Here is a 15,619-nt window from a genome sequence, read left to right on the forward strand (position 1 = left end):
TTCGTTGAGACAGAGTAAGCTGATCTGTGGATTATTCTAGACTCAAACCCAACACATGCGCTGTAAAAGAAGTCTTTGTATCATCTAATACAGATAGTTGTAACACTCGAAGAAACTATGCAACATACAATACAGCCCTTTCGTGGCTGCATTGTCTGTTAGGAGGCGTCTTCGCATGTTACAACCACTGGCCAAGATGTTATTCGATAGTCTCTAGCTGCGACAGATACTAACGTCGTCGATCATCGTACAGATACAGAGGTATAAAAGGAAAAGAAAAGAAAGGGGGTATATACACCAAGCCGTCCAAACGCTATGCACAAATGAAGGTAAAGAAAAGTACACCCACGCCCTATAAGGCGTAGTTCTCGGCGTGGAGGAAAATCTCATCGCGCCCACTGTCACTCCACACACTCCTTTGGAGTTGCGCAATCGTCTCACTCACACTAACGCGCATGGTGGGGGGTCCGCAAACGAACACACACGTTCTGCGCCCAAAGTTCTTGCTCAGTCCCTTGAGCAGATAGGGTATATCCGGGCGTCCGTACTCGGTGCTCCAGCCATCCTTCTTCTTGACGGCCGCAGGTAGAAATGCGAAGCGCATGAGATTCTTTTGGAACTCAGTGGGTGTCGACGGGAAACCGAAGTCGAAACCCTGCCCGCCTTCGGTAGGGTTGTGGGAGATGTCCGGATTAATCGCGCCGGAACCCGAAGAGACGGCTTGACTGATGTCGAGGGACAGGTTGCGTTCTTGACGTCGGGCAGCAAGGCCGCGTGGCGCAGGCGCTATAAGATCGGGGTTCGAGCTATGTGCTGATTCGGCAGAGCTTCGCCCGCTGTTGTAACTTGGACGTGGTGGTGCGAGGTGGCCCCGATTGATGGGGACCATGTGCGCTTGTGGAAGCGCTGTGATGCTGTCTTCATTCTCGCGACGCAGTTCAGACTCCTTCTCTGGGTCTCCCTGTGCTTCGTCACGGATAAGAGCCGAGTGTCGTTTTGAGGAAATACCGGAGACACCGGAAAGGCGGTGGTCGGCGATGTTCTGGAAAGCATCGTTGACTTTGTCGTGAAAGAACATCGACACGGGACGGGTGGGCGTCTTTGCGCTGACAAGTCCGCCGTGTGGGTTGCGCTTCGCGGTGGTAATGTAGAATTGGCACTCGACCGTCTCGGGAGGCGCATACTCGCGGCAGATGCGCAGTTCTTCTTTGAACCACTCCATGGTTTCGGGACGTTTGAGGGCCCAGATCACATGGATCTTTCGGGTAACAGCTTTGCCATCGCGCATCTTCTTGATAAGAGACAGCAACTGCGAGACGATGGCAGTAATACCGCTGCCTCCAGCAATGAGTACGACGTCATCAAACGCCTCAATACGCCTCTGCATGCCTCCATACGGACCATCGACAAATGCACGATATGTGTGCCATGGGCCGTGATCGAGAGCGTTGTTGAGGACCTTCCTCGTGAAGCCTCCGAATGGGCGGAAGACGAGGACCATGTCGCGGTAGCCCTCGCCGTACTCCGAAGGGAAGTCCTCGCTGCATAGCGAAGCGATGGTGAAGGGGTGGTTTTCGAAGACCGAGATTCCAGGCATGCGGAGATAGACGTACTGTCCAGGTCTCCACCGCATCTTGGTTGGGATGGTGATCTTGATGGCGTTTTCGGGCATGAGCGTCACGGCGGCCTCATCGCCAATGAGCCAGGATAGCTGGCCTGGGCGAGTCCAGTTCAGATAGAACAGGCGCATGAAGTAGGAGAGAAGCCAGATTCCCAGAGTAGACAGTAAGTAGTGCCATGACGTTAGGTAATTGTTGCAATGCCAGAACATCATTCCGAGGAAGACAATGGCAACGGGTACGTGCAGAGCCACGAACAGTTCGTACATTCGGTGGCGGAGAGGCGCAATGGAGTGCGTACATAGGAAGCACAGTGGCACGAGTGCTGCAATACCTGAAAATTGTCAGTACTTGATCCGTCATTGGGGAGGGTAGTCGTACCAGTTCCGTAAATGTACATCCCGCTCTGTTGCTGAAGCAGCTGCTGGAACGCTTGCTGCGCACCCTTCTCCCAGACGGGCGTGACATAGAAGGGGACAGTGTGCAAGATGCTCAGCAACAGGCAGATGTACGCCGCCCATCTGTGCAACACATTCAATCGCTCATGGCTAATGCCAGTGATCATTGAGATGAGATTCGCCTTGGTCGCAAGCGCAACGATCCATGGCATCAGTGCCACGGCCATCATGCCTGAGCGAACGGCCAATGGAGGCGAACCATAAGCGATACTGTCCCAGAACAGCGGCTGCGGAAGGGTGCAGTATAGAACTCCAAGGATCAGAGCTAAGAACACTATCACGACGATAGCCAAAGATGGGAACACGATTGGCCTCCATCCCTTCTTGACCCTGATCTGTGGGATTGGCCGGTAGAAGATGAACCGGAAGAACGCCACCAGGTTGTTGATCGGCCCGACAGAAGAAACGCTGGATTGTTGTTTTGGCGCGCTGGGTAGCGGGCCTTCGCGAGGAAAGAACTTCATGGTGGACTTGTCAGTATCAAGTACCGACATTTCGTAATCTGTGTCGGGAGAGGATGTCGTCGAGGACTGTAATACCTCTTCTTGGTGTAGTGCTGTCCGGATCTTGTCCGTGAATAGATGATAGTATCGCATCAAGGCTGCGATGACAAGCAGAGGTATGCAAAAGTAGACATATGCGAGCGCATATTTACCACTTCTGTTCCACGGGTCCACGGTGTTGGCTTCTATGAGACCAGCTGGGCTTGTGCTGTTGAAAGGTATGTTCACACGTCGAAGCAATGCCGAGACGGACTCGACAATCTCTCTTTCTGTGTGCGACACTACCACGCCCAGCTGCTCCATGGCCACACCCGTCCGCTCCACGAGAGCTTCCCGAAGGACCGGCATATTCGCGTCGTTGGGTTTGTTTTCGCAACAATTGGCGTGGTGGTCGTGAAACACTTCTGCCAGCAGAAGCCGGAATACTGCGGGAATGCGTCCTAGGCCAACGGATATTGATTTGGGGTAGCAGAGGCTTAATGAACATCCGGGGGTCCGTTCCTACATGGGTACCGAGATGTAGGATTTGCTGTGACAATGCGTGCAAGGTGCAGCGGAACCTGGATCCGGGGGTGTGTCCTACAGTGGCGCAGAGGTTCCCGTGTAGCGACGACTTATCCACCGCTTAATCCGACATACAATGCGATAATGGCGATTAAAGATGTTCGGTATAGACGCAAACGGGTACGAACAAACAAAAAAAAGGCGTAACAGCGAAATGCTTATGTTCAGATACCGTGCGCGAGCAGCAGTCCGGTTCCTTAAGTTCCATGCGCAAGTGGAGTGCGGGTGACTCGCAAGGGTAAGAACCGTCGTATCGTGGCAGCAAATGGTAAATGATATTCAACCGCTCACCAGAACCCGCGCTATTGGGCCAAGATGTGATAGCAAGTCAAACAGGGGTCCCTAAAAGAGAAATGACGGATCTAAAGCGCCGTCACATTCGCGGGCTGCAGCAATACACATTAAATTATCGGAGGGCTGCTATCGCCTCGCTGCACACTGCGCATCATGCAGGATCAGCGCTGTGACTGGCGAGTGGCGGTCCGTCATGGAAGCGGACCGGCCTTGGTCATCCTTTTCGGGCGGGAGGCGCTCTCGGTTGCAGCGGACATCGCCATTCGATCTGTGCCCGTTTCTTACATGCTGTTCATCTCCAGAACGTCCTGGAGGTGTTGCACGGCATCAACGTCCCAACCCCCTCCTTACCGAGTTTCCATCTGATGTGAGACAACTCGTCATCGTAGGGCCATAGCATAACCCGCTCAACAACCTAGTGTCATAGCGTGTTAGTATAGGTACCAAGACGCACCTCGCAACCGTATCACAGACTTCAGGGTTCCCGCCCCTCGGTAGCTCAGTTCCATCTGGTGGACCTGAATGGGCTGGCCTTTCGTTCGCATGACCACAGATTGGGCGAATTGGGCGACTGAAGCCCCGAGGCCAGCAGCCCTGCTGGAGAGACTTGCAGCGAATGCATGGGAAAAAGCAGGCTGGTGGAGCGGGGTGCATTTGTGATGCGAAGCTTTGACTGGGTATCGATCTAGGTTTTAAGCGCTGACGATCCGGATCGAGATTAGCGCAAAGCCAAGCTTTTGACGAGGACACCGCGCTCGGTCCTCGTTGGTTGGAACAATTCATCCGACACTTCACACCACGAAAGACACTACAGCACGAGCGTTGAAGCTCGGTAGATCGCTGGAAAAGCTCATGAAAAGAGTCGGTCAAGTCGGTCAAGGGTCTGATCGCACGGCGTGGGTCGGTCCACCCTTCTTCCCGTTCCATCTCTGGGCAGGAGTGGGTCCTCTATCGCGAAGTTCTGCCACGACTCGGTTCTGATCTCAGATTCGCCAAACGACAAGATGCGGTCACAGCCCGGCATCAGTAAGGTCCACCCTTCCTTGAAAAGAGATTGTCACCGTGATACAGTCATACCTTCATACTCAGACTCTTTCCCCTGCATGACCTTCAGAGTGCTCAAGCGGACCAGAGCAGACCAGTCGCATATCTCTGCTTGCAAACACACAAACACAGACTCCAGCATCTTGCAGCCTTTAGGCGCCCAAAGACCACCTTGCCGGCCGCCCCGCATGTTGACGTACATGGACGATGCGTAGCCGCCAGCCCTACAACCCTCAGCTTACCCAATGCGATCAGATTAGTGTGAGAACCGATAATCCAAATTGCCGGATCTTCAGGTACCGCTATGCTTCCAGATTGTCTACGCGCTCAACTACGTGTGGTGGGGTTGGTGGCTGCAACTCTAATCGAACGTGTCAAGTTGCCACGATGTAGCAAGCCCGACGTCTTGGGTGGCATGCAGTCTGAGCGCTTGGATGATGTCGTGGGCGTCTCGATGGGCCTGTTGGCGCTTCAAGCGTCTTCGAGAAGTGTGGCCATGTAGATCTTGCTCGGTATATGTTGACGTGCAGCAGACAATGTGGGCTCAGCCGAACCGAGCGCGTGTATCTTCAGTTGCGTACAGTGTTATCTTGTCGAAGCGCCCCAGTAAGATGATGTCAGTTAAACTCATGGAAAGGTATTGAACTGCCAACATCCGGCAATGTCGGACGCTGTCGCACTGGGTGTCCCGTATGACTACACTGGAACGTGCTGCAGGTTTCAACTTTGCCTCCCTTACGCAACTCTAGCGTTTCCCGAGCTGAGCATCATTGACTCTTCTGATTTAGAACTTGCGCCCCGCGTGCACATCGGTGTCGCTTGAGCGCGGCAATTTATCCTATCTTACATGCAGGACATGTTTCGAAACATCCGCCCAATCGTAAAGCTGCATCGGAGCGAGCGAACGTGGTCTAACGGTGCTGTGCATGCATACTCATATATTTCCACTCGCCTGGGTTCCTATCACGTATCACGATCTTCAGACGCTGCTCGTGGATTCTGGACGGGTTTTATCGCTTGTTCAGGCCACGTCGTGCTGTGTCACGACCATCACAGCAATCTAATTATGGCCGACGTCCTTTCTCAATGATATCCCTGGAATAAGAGCATATGATTAGTGTACTTCAAGGAGCCGAGGACACTCCTCAGCTCTGGAGCAAGGGTTGATGATGTGTCCTGTTCTGCATGTCTGGATGCGGCTGGGAGTTTCAATGCGGCACAGCAAAGCCGAAATTTAGGATGAATATGGAATGCAGTATGATCATTGTCGATAAGCTGACACTGGCATGAGCATCGAACTTCTCTTGAGCTCTACAACCCGCTACAGTTACATCTCCGCATGCGTCGCAATGCCCCACTTCTCCAATAAGTTATGCCTATGCCAGTAGCTGCGGTACTGCTTTCCCCAGAAGAAGAATACAGGGGTCGTGATGATCATGGCTCCAGCCAGACCTGCAAAGGTATAAAACACAACCGCTGGCCCGTCGCTGGCCGCCCAGTCATTGACGAAGTATGAGAAGGCATAGAACAAAAAGTTCTTGAACACCATGTTCATGATGAAGACTTCTGAGCTAATGTCGCGGAAGGAGTCCAAGACGTACGAAGACGCCGCGATGGCGGCTATGACGATGCCGAAAAGGTCCATACCGTGGAAGAAAGCTGTAAGATAGTATGATTTGCCTTCCTCTGCGAAAAAGCCAAAGAGGCACAAGCCGATCACGATTGTTACGGATGGAATCATGCCGAGTAGGCGATATTCCGGCTCGTACACACCCTTGTTCTTCTTCGCGCACCACTTGATCAGTGGGTCGAGTGTTGCACCAAGGAGAAGGGATCCCAGAAGACCACCAAGGAATGGACCCAACGAAAGGTAACCCACGCCAGCTGCGCTGAGCAAGTATGGAGGAGCCATGAAGATCTGGGCCATGACGTACGATTGCGCGACAAAGAAAGCAGTGAGCCCTCCAGTCACTATGACCATCCAGAGCACAGCCAAGTTTGTACAAACAGCAAAGGGGGCGATAACAAGTTGCAGAAGGTTATCGTTCGAGTAGGTTCCAGTGAAGATGGCCAGTTCCTGTACGAAGGTCTTCTTCGGGCGCATGGCAGGCGGTGAGCTAGTTGCTGTCTCTATCTGTACCATGTCATCGCTTCCAGCTTTCTCATCGTTTCCAGCATGTCTTTTCTCGACTGCAGCGAGATCGGCAAGGTTATCGTTGGATAGCTCGTCGATATCGTACCGATGGTCGCGGTTGTAGTTCGTCTCCGGAACGAAAAAGAAGAGCAAGATAACTTCAAGGGCCGTGAACGGAATGAGCATGTGGAATAGATACCGCCAACCGAGATTTGTTGCGATAGGCCCAACGATAATGGCAGAGAAGTTCGATGCGGCGCCCAAGATGAACTGGATGAGTGTCATGAATCCACCGCGCTGGTGGACAAAGAAGAGGTCACCGATCATGGCGACTACGAGAGACTCGAAAGCTGAGCTATTAGAAGTCAGCACATGGCACCCCATGAAAGATATTATACGCACATGGAACCTCCTTGAATGATGCGTCCAGCTAAGAGGCCTTCATAGCTGTATGCAGCACTGCCTATCACAGTCCCAAGTAGGCCAAAGAGCGACGCTACCAGAAGCTGAGGGCGCTTTCCATACTTCCTGGACAAAGCACTGACGATCGGCCCAACACCGCCTGTCACCAGCAGCATGTATCCTGAGATGACTGTGATGTCGCCGACGCTTTTTCCGAAGTCTGCCGCGATGACTACGAGTGCGGGCGACAGAAGAGGAGCCAGAACAGCAGCATATAGCACAGAGCCATATGCGACGATGACCATGATGGTCATCTTCTTGGTGTACGACCAGTTTAAGGGATCATTGGGATCTTCGGAGCTACGTGGTGTCAACTATGCTACGACTGGAATGCGCCGAACAATTCTTCTGCAGGCACACATACGGTTGAGGTATCAAGATGACATCTGCATCTCTACCAGTGCCACGCTTCAACGTCGCAGCTGCTACTGTTCCTTCGGCAACAGGGAGAGTGTTTTGTTCCTCGCTGAGGACGACAGTCGCCGGCACATGTGCAAGGTGTTTGTCCTCGACGATACCGAGGAAACCCATCGCGACGGTTGTACCCGCACTATGCTATTGAAAATTTCCGAAAAAGTAAAAGAATGATGAAGCGAAAAGCAATGGAAGGATTCCGAGGAACAATTCCAGGATGCAGGTGTCAACAACGTGGGACGGCGCGCGTTATGAACGATCGGCATCCCCAAGTTTCGTCGACCTCCACGACCAGGGGTAGCGTGCGCCTTCTGGGGTTCAGTGTTCAAGATGTGGTCTCTGCGACCCCCGCACAACTCTCTCTCATCTGAAGCCCCACAGGGGCCGGCATTTCATAGGCTTTTGCGTGCCAATATTGGAGAATGCCTTGTCGACAAACGCACGTCTAGGCTGGCCTTGCATCTTATCTGGTCTATAGGACGCAGGGCCGAAAACGGTGCATGCACGTGCATCTCAGATGCGTTTAGCCTGATTGTGTCGTCATACAGAAGTATTGGATATCATCAAAAGTGAGCGTTGGAGGGTAATGAAGACGCGAAACTGCACAAGAGGCGCGCATTCTACAGGAAACTTTGGCCGTCGCGTCCTGCGAGGACGGGACGCAGCTGCCAACTTTGCGGAGAGCACGCTAGCTACCCCGCAGAGCCCCACAGCTGAGACTTAGCGCGTGAATTGCCTAGCCGTGCGTGTCCGAGCACCGCGTCGCGAGTTTCGCAGTCTTGGTGGCGTTTTCTCCAACTCCTTTCTTCAGCTATCAGGACATCGCAGCCCTCACGCTAATTTCGAGTTCCGCCGTTCCCACGGGGCGAATTCGTCGCTGTACTTGGTGTTGCGGCAGACACCCGCTGCGATCTTGTGCCGGCAGACTTTACACGTTTGGACGCTGAACCACGTCAGCAAGATCCACCAAACCCACATGGGCTTGTTGGTTTGCCCTCGACATCTGCTGCCTGGCTCAGTTGCTTTCCCGCGAACAAGAACAAAGTAATAAGCGTTCGCAAAGAACGCTCGATCGTCAACAAAGGTCCGCATCATGTCGCAAATCGGGACATCATCTTCTTCCTAGAACACTCTACTTGACTGCATGGCCATTGGGGCAGGATTCTTGAGGCACATGTTCAACACGTTGTATGCGAGGCGACATGGAGGGTACAACTCGGAGCCGTGGTGCTAACGACACAGACGTACTGCAGGTGCTTTGCTACTCGTCCGCGTCGTGAAGAACGGTACATCCAATCGCGTGCGCGACAAATCTCATAGTAGCCGAATAGTATGCCAGCAACAACACTTTCGCTGAGTCAGAGCGGCATGTACCATGGATCACTCTCGGCAAGGTCAAAACACAGGTACAAATGCTGAGCGTTTGAGTATTTCTGCAAGACATTGTTCTTACCTCCTTGTCTCTCCCTCATACTCATAACCCGCCCAACTGACTCGGAAACTATGGACTCACCACCCTACACTCCCGATTCCGCAGCAGAAGCTGCACCAGACAATATATGGAAAGCCCAACGTCTATACCAGTTCCTCCTCGAGAACATCGCTTTTGCGTATGGAGTAAGCCAGGAAGCACTTCTCGAGGCACTTGCTTCAGAACATCGGCTGTATCTACCACTCAGCGGGAAAGTGAGGCCTGTCATAATATCTCCAACAACGGAACAAGAACGCAAGGAGTACCTGCCTCTCTGCAAACTCATACGGGCCTCCCGAAGACACGTTCGACTCGGCCAGTACAGCTTAAATACAGACTCGGACTATCACATCCTATACCAACAACTCGTCCTTCCCTGCCAGGCCTTGGAACTGTGTCCATCGTACGTCGGCTCATGGATTGCAGACTACAACGATCATCAATTCAACCCTACGAAACGTCTCGCAACTTACCTTTACGATGACTGCGCGCGTATACGAGTATTCGGCCATACATTGCCATTTCCGGTCGTGTGGTACTCTGCAATTTTGCAGACGAAGCTCACTGCTGACGACGTCTTCGTCGAAGACTTCCCGCCGAATGAAAGGACTCAGTTGCTTCTGGGTTCCGCCATAGCACGCTTTGGAGGCAAGCACTTTCGCTACCGAAGACTTCGACCTCAGAGGAGGATATTACATTCTAAGCTGGGAATGGAAGAACTTCTCAGACTTGTCCTAAGGTACGACGATGCGAGGCATGGGGTGGGTTGGTTGAAGTAACATCACGAGCGACGTGGTGGCTCAGCCAGGGAGTCAGACAATGTGCTTGTACCCAATGTTGCGCAATTAACAAGGATGGTCTGCGCAATCACGCGGAACAAACCAGAAGAATAGCGATGGTATAAGCGGCCATTCTTCGACCCGAGGGGAGGCACTGGCTTAGCTCGATTCTGACCCAATGTCTCGAATGTGGCGGACCCCTACTCCTAGCCCCGTAAGGTCTTCTACGCCACCAAACACTACGACTCCAACACCAGTCTCGATACTACCTCCAATACAACATACATACGTCCTTCTCCGCTCCTCAATACAGGAATACGTTGGCTGTCATGGCAGTCTAATCACCATAGCCTCAGAACCGGAAGCACTCCACGTAACGTCATTCTATCACATAGCTTGTCAACTACTCCAGCTGCATAAAAGGGATACGACGGATTTTCGCAATGACTATGCATATTGTCGAATCACCTACATGTACTCTCCTCTACCCTCTTCCGAAGTCGAAGCTTGCGACATCACCCTTGTGAGCCGGTTCACGGATGCGCCAAAAACCATTATACGCTTTCGAATCCAAAGGGTAGAAGTAGTGCATGAAGTGGACGCCTTTGGGCGCAGAGTATAGTGAAGACACTCGAAATCCCACACGAAAGAAGCGCACGGACTTCGTATAGACTCTTTCGGGCGAGCGATGTTGCCAAGGAACTTAGTAGATGGTCTGCTGACGGTGGTGCGTGAGGGAAGTGGCCGTGCGTAGATAGTGCAAGTATGTATGTGTCAATGCCAGTTGTATGATTGCGTTAGAGTTGCCAGACGCCTACAAAGACGCTATTCAATGCGTTTCAACATTCTAAACGACCGTGTGGAATCCAGGGCTGACTTTGCGCGTGAAACCCTGGATGATTTGATTGTCTAGATCACGAATGGATGTGGCAGCAACTCATCTCGGACGATGCGCTCATTGATCTCTTAGCTTTGAATAAGGCTACCCGAGATCTCATCGGTAAGACGATAGCGGAGGCGGGCGTCAGAATGGAGTTCAGACAGCCGGGGCGAGTTACAAGCGTGAGGCATTTGTCCACGTCGTACGTATCAGTGCATCCAAGAGTCCTATTCGCTGCGCCGTTGTCGACTATACTTTCATAGAATATGCAAGAGATGTTCCATGCGAGCCAAGAGTACACGGTCGAGAGCTCTAGCATGAAGAGCCTGGAAGTGTGAACCTGGAAGAATTGTTTGATCGGACTTCTGTGATGGTCAGTATAGAACGAAGCATCTGGGAAAGAGATGGGTGTACCTTGGGTACAAGATGGACTATGCTACCAAATGTCAAGGTGCCTGGCTATAGGCTCGCGTTTCTCGTTGATTCTAGATCTCTGGATTGCTATCCAGTCACTCTGCGAGGAAGCTCGTGTTTCGTTGGGAGGGCGCCTGACATGAGATGCCCTGGAGGTACTCGGTGTGTTGTGTGTTAGCAGACATTGATTTTATCCACATCGAATACCTCTCGGGTGGGTCGTGTCGCCACAAAATACTAGTTCGTAAATCCAGAATTCTGGTGATCACTCCTCACAGATGCTGGCATACGCTCCCAACTTCTGTACGTCCCAATCATGGAGAGTACTCCAGCTAGTGTGGCTCATCTATCGCTTTGACTGCATGTGCGCGAGGGTATAGCCGAGAGTGACATCTTCTTTCAAGAAGGTATTACAAGAATACGGTGGCGTAATCATGAAAGCCGATGCCAGGTTATACGGCCTTTTGTATCAGCTCGATCATCAATCTCGCCAAGTATCCCGAAAGTATCCAGGCTCACTTTATAGCTCAATCTTTCCGAGTGCGATCACGAGATCAAGTCGGGCCGTTGGATAGGTAGAGTAGCGTTTTCATTGTTCCTGATGCTAGTTTCGTCATTGTGTCAACGGTCTCTACTCTCATCAGTGTCGCGAACGACGACAGGCTCATGTATAAAGTCAGTATCCTCATTCGCGATAACCCTGTAGTCGGCAAGCCCACCTGTCATCTGAAATTTTCTTGTGTGCTTTCGGAAATATCTCACTGCTAACTATGAAGATGAAGGATGAGCAGTGAATGGCAGAAGCTTCCAGCGACGCATGTGATATCGCGCCCGCACACAGTCCGTGCCCGTCGCGCCTGCCTCGCAATATTTGACCCCGCAAACAAAGCCTGATCTGCCAAATCACCTCACAGAACGAAGACGGTGACTGCCAGTTGCCATCTCACCAGTGATGGCGCGCGGAAGACGCGCTAAGGCCGCCGCCTATCACTGTGCGATATGTGAGCAGTCCTTCTCCAGCAAAGCTGAGCTCAACCACCACACTGCCAACCACGACGACACCAGCACTGCGAAGCTGGTGTGCGCCACCTGCGGCTGGTATTTCGACGATTCGCACGCCCTCGAGCTCCATCAGATACAGAGCAGTCACGCACCTCTCCAACCAGCGTCTACGAGCTTGACAACGGCGTTTGCCCCACCGATCGACGAAATGGCGGTTCACTGCGATCGTTGCCAGAAGCAGTTCACCACTCAGAAGCAATTCAGTAATCATCGCAGCAACATGGCGAGTGCGTGCGCCGACTGGAAGCACCCCACGACAAGGCCGCAGCCACCGACACCCGCTGTAGTTGCCCCGGGGTACGTTGATCTCGACAGACCCAATGACGAGCCATCTGTAGTCCCCAACTACGATGATGGTGCATCATCATCATCTGACTCCGTCGACAGCGATGTCGGCATCAAGTGCAGCGACTGCAAGCGCACCTTCCGCTCCCTGGGCCACTACAACAACCACATGCTAGGTTGCACTCCTGTATCGACGACCCCACAAGTCCGCGAGGTACTCCCAGCTACCGCATTGGGTAGCTCTTCAGTCACCATAAACCAGATAAGGGCTGCAAACGCACCTGTACTGGCACCCAGAGCACCGATTTCGTCTAATGTATCCTCCACGCATACCAGCAATGCGGCTGCTTTTGTGTGCAATAACCGCGGTTGTGATCGCTCCTTCAGGTCCGAAGCCGGCCTAAAACAGCACAAGCAGGACGCCCACGGTATTGGAGGGCAGCCACTGAACTTGGCTGGCGGCGACTCATGGATGCTCAGCAACCGCGAGCGAGAACGGATGCGCCAAGAAGGTCTGCTTCAACAACCTACTTCCTCTCGGGGTCGCGGCGGCCAAGGAGGTCGTCCAGCCCCTCGTGGAGCACCTTCCCGTCCTCGGGGGGCTCCCTCTTCAACAAGACCATCTGCACAACAACAGCAATCTGCCTTCGCCCGTCCAATGCCACAGCAAACTCGCTTAGCAGTTCAAATGCCTCCTGCTCCCATCAGCACGAACATGGGCGGCGTTGCGGAGCTTGAGCAGGCCAAGTCCATCCAGGCAAAGACCCAACGGTTGCTCATCCAATCAGACGTCTTCATCCTACATGATGGAAAGGTCAACGCTTGCGATATTATGTGGACTCGGATCGGTGTCGCCAAACAGTACGATGTGGTTACGATGCTGGACGGCATGTGCCATCTCCCAAAAATGCTGCAAGGCGAATACATACCTCCTCCAAAGGCATTGAAAGAAGAATACAAGGCCACGTATTTGTCAAGCGACTTCAAAGCCTCCCCCGAATGCAACATGGTCAAACCAGGTCTTGGCGCAGTCGCGATCTCATGCAGCAAAATCCTGCTAGCAAACGGCTGCCCCGAGGTCGTCAAGATAGCAGCTGTTGATCTGATCACCCGCCGAATCCTTATGAACCACCTTGTCTGTACTGATCCGCACGCGAAAGTCAAAGATTGGTACTCCCCGGTCACCGGATTGTTTAGTTGGGGCGACATGGAGGGAGCTCGAAAAGCCGGGTACAAGATCTTCAAGGGCTGGGCGGCAGCACGGGACGCGCTACACAGGTTCGTCGACAAGGAGACCATCATCGTTGGCTGCAACCTGCGTTCGGATTAGACGCTCTCCGTATGATCCATGGACGCGCCGTCGATATCGCCAAGGTCGTTGAGAAGGCTGCTCAGGGTCCGCTCAGCAAAGCGCAGCTAGCACTGGATGGCTTGTGCCGCGACTTTCCCGCCATCACTCTCAAGAGCGACCCCGAGTATGGCCGGGACATTCTGATGAACGCTTTTGCGGTGCGTGAGTTCGGCTTGTGGGCGCTTAAGAACGCCGATAAGCTCGGCTCGTTGGCGAAAAAGAGGAGTCGAGAGTACCAGAACGCCATGCCAAATGTTGCCGTTGCAGTAGCTTGATGAGATACGCAGATTTTGAGACAGACAGAACAGATAGGACTACGACAACGAATGCAAAGAACTGAACCCACTTACTGATGATTGCTGTGATGTAACATGTGCACTGCAGACTACATCAGTACGGAAACCGATATCTAACAAGGTCCGAAGGCGATGTAGACTCCTGGGTGATTTTCGTGAAGATACCTACGACTTCTCGTTCTTCTCCTCCTGCTCCTTCTCCACAACATCCACTACGAACGCACCACCCAGCAAAATTGCCGGCTCATCAATACTATGATGCTCATAGCTCAACGTCCCCACACCACCCGCCTCCAGAATCAAACTAGGATTCTCCTCCAACCTCTTCCCCACCCACCTCGCCGCAAAGCTCCTCAAGATATGCCCATGCGCCACAATAAGCACATCATTCGGCTTCCCATCCTTCCCAAACTTGCCCTTGTGATACTTCTCCCTCAACTCCTTGATCAGCTTATCCAGTCTCTCCGTCACATCCTCTGGGCTCTCGCCGCCTTCGCACCCGTCTTTCCATATGTCCCAGTCCGATCCCAATCCGCGTTTCTCGCGGTCGGCTTTTATTTCAGAGGTTACGCGGCCTTCGTAGTCGCCGTAGTCCCATTCCCGGACGGCTTCTGTTACTTCGATTGTGGCGTGTGTGCGGATGTCGGGCGTGTGCGGTTTTGAGGCGTCGTGCCAGGGGTAGCGTTCTTTGCAGCCGAGGTTTAGGAGTTCGAGGGTGCGTTGGGAGCGCGTGCGGGGGGAGACGTAGCTGTGTGGGTGGGGTTAGTGTCTGAGAGTTATGAGGTTCCTTGGGTTTTGTCTGTAGAGTTTGGGAAGGGGTTCTGAACGTACATGTGTGCTAGATTGCTCGGTACGATCAATCTATCGTCGCCGACGAGCGCTTTGCCAGTGGCTTTTACACGTTTCTCGCCATTTTCCGTGAGTGGAATGTCCGAGACTCCTGTGTGACGTCCGTTGAGCGACCATTCTGTTTCGCCGTGGCGGATTATGAAGACTCGTGGGTCGGGCATCGTGTCTATTCGTAGACCTGCTGTTGTAGTTGCTGGAAGGCGAGGATCGGAGTGACGAGACGCGACGCGTAGGAACTGGGTCAATTGGAATGTTCAATGATAAACTTGCGCGCAGAAAATGAGATCGCAAGGAACGTTAGGAAGGTACTTAGATAAAGTCAAAGGAAAGCGTGAAATGAAGTATGCAACCATCACGGCAGCTACCGGAGCTCAGTCCGTAGGTATGACGTTGGTATGGGGAATTATTTGGCATGGTGGGGCGTGCCAGGGACGTGTTGGAGCTACCCCACCATATCCGCTACACGCGCCTTGTCATGCTTCGACGCGCATAGTAAGCCTTGGTCATCGCCTTGTTGAGAAACTTGAACGTAAGATGGCTTCGAGTACATGGTGAGCGCATTCACTTCTGCATAAGGAAGGAGAAAGTGGCGCGAATGTAAGAGACGAGCGTGAGGTATCTTGGCTAAGATCTGGTGTAAAAGTAGAACTGCTCCCAGTCTGGAGATGCCTGGGCAGATATAGATGCGACGACATTTGCGGTACTCTCCATTCAGACACGTGTGAAAGCCAACCCATCTA

At 52.8% G+C, this 15,619-nt stretch overlaps 4 protein-coding genes across 4 annotated transcripts; 1 reads left to right on the top strand and 3 right to left on the bottom strand.

The window, feature by feature from the left end:
- Window positions 1-352: 352 nt before the first annotated feature.
- J4E90_009768 (uncharacterized protein) lies at window positions 353-2,928 on the bottom strand (the record flags this gene model as incomplete). Its single annotated transcript, XM_051439286.1, has 2 exons — window positions 353-1,953; window positions 2,001-2,928. The coding sequence occupies 2 exons, from the start codon at window positions 2,926-2,928 to the stop codon at window positions 353-355; spliced, it is 2,529 nt and encodes an 842-aa protein (XP_051286890.1).
- Window positions 2,929-5,809: 2,881 nt separating this feature from the next.
- Window positions 5,810-7,609, bottom strand: J4E90_009769 (uncharacterized protein; the record flags this gene model as incomplete). The annotated part of the gene is made up of 3 exons (XM_051439287.1): window positions 5,810-6,971; window positions 7,019-7,378; window positions 7,443-7,609. 3 exons carry the CDS (start codon window positions 7,607-7,609, stop codon window positions 5,810-5,812), a joined length of 1,689 nt encoding a protein of 562 aa, XP_051286891.1.
- Window positions 7,610-12,318: 4,709 nt separating this feature from the next.
- J4E90_009770 (uncharacterized protein) lies at window positions 12,319-13,713 on the top strand (the record flags this gene model as incomplete). The annotated part of the gene is made up of 2 exons (XM_051439288.1): window positions 12,319-12,325; window positions 12,437-13,713. 2 exons carry the CDS (start codon window positions 12,319-12,321, stop codon window positions 13,711-13,713), a joined length of 1,284 nt encoding a protein of 427 aa, XP_051286892.1.
- Window positions 13,714-14,195: 482 nt separating this feature from the next.
- J4E90_009771 (uncharacterized protein) lies at window positions 14,196-15,040 on the bottom strand (the record flags this gene model as incomplete). Its single annotated transcript, XM_051439289.1, has 2 exons — window positions 14,196-14,778; window positions 14,862-15,040. The coding sequence occupies 2 exons, from the start codon at window positions 15,038-15,040 to the stop codon at window positions 14,196-14,198; spliced, it is 762 nt and encodes a 253-aa protein (XP_051286893.1).
- Window positions 15,041-15,619: the final 579 nt, after the last annotated feature.

This window comes from Alternaria incomplexa (assembly GCF_024043165.1).
Source record: "Alternaria incomplexa strain BMP 0042 chromosome Unknown scaffold_17, whole genome shotgun sequence".
Taxonomy (NCBI): Eukaryota; Fungi; Ascomycota; class Dothideomycetes; order Pleosporales; family Pleosporaceae; genus Alternaria; species Alternaria incomplexa.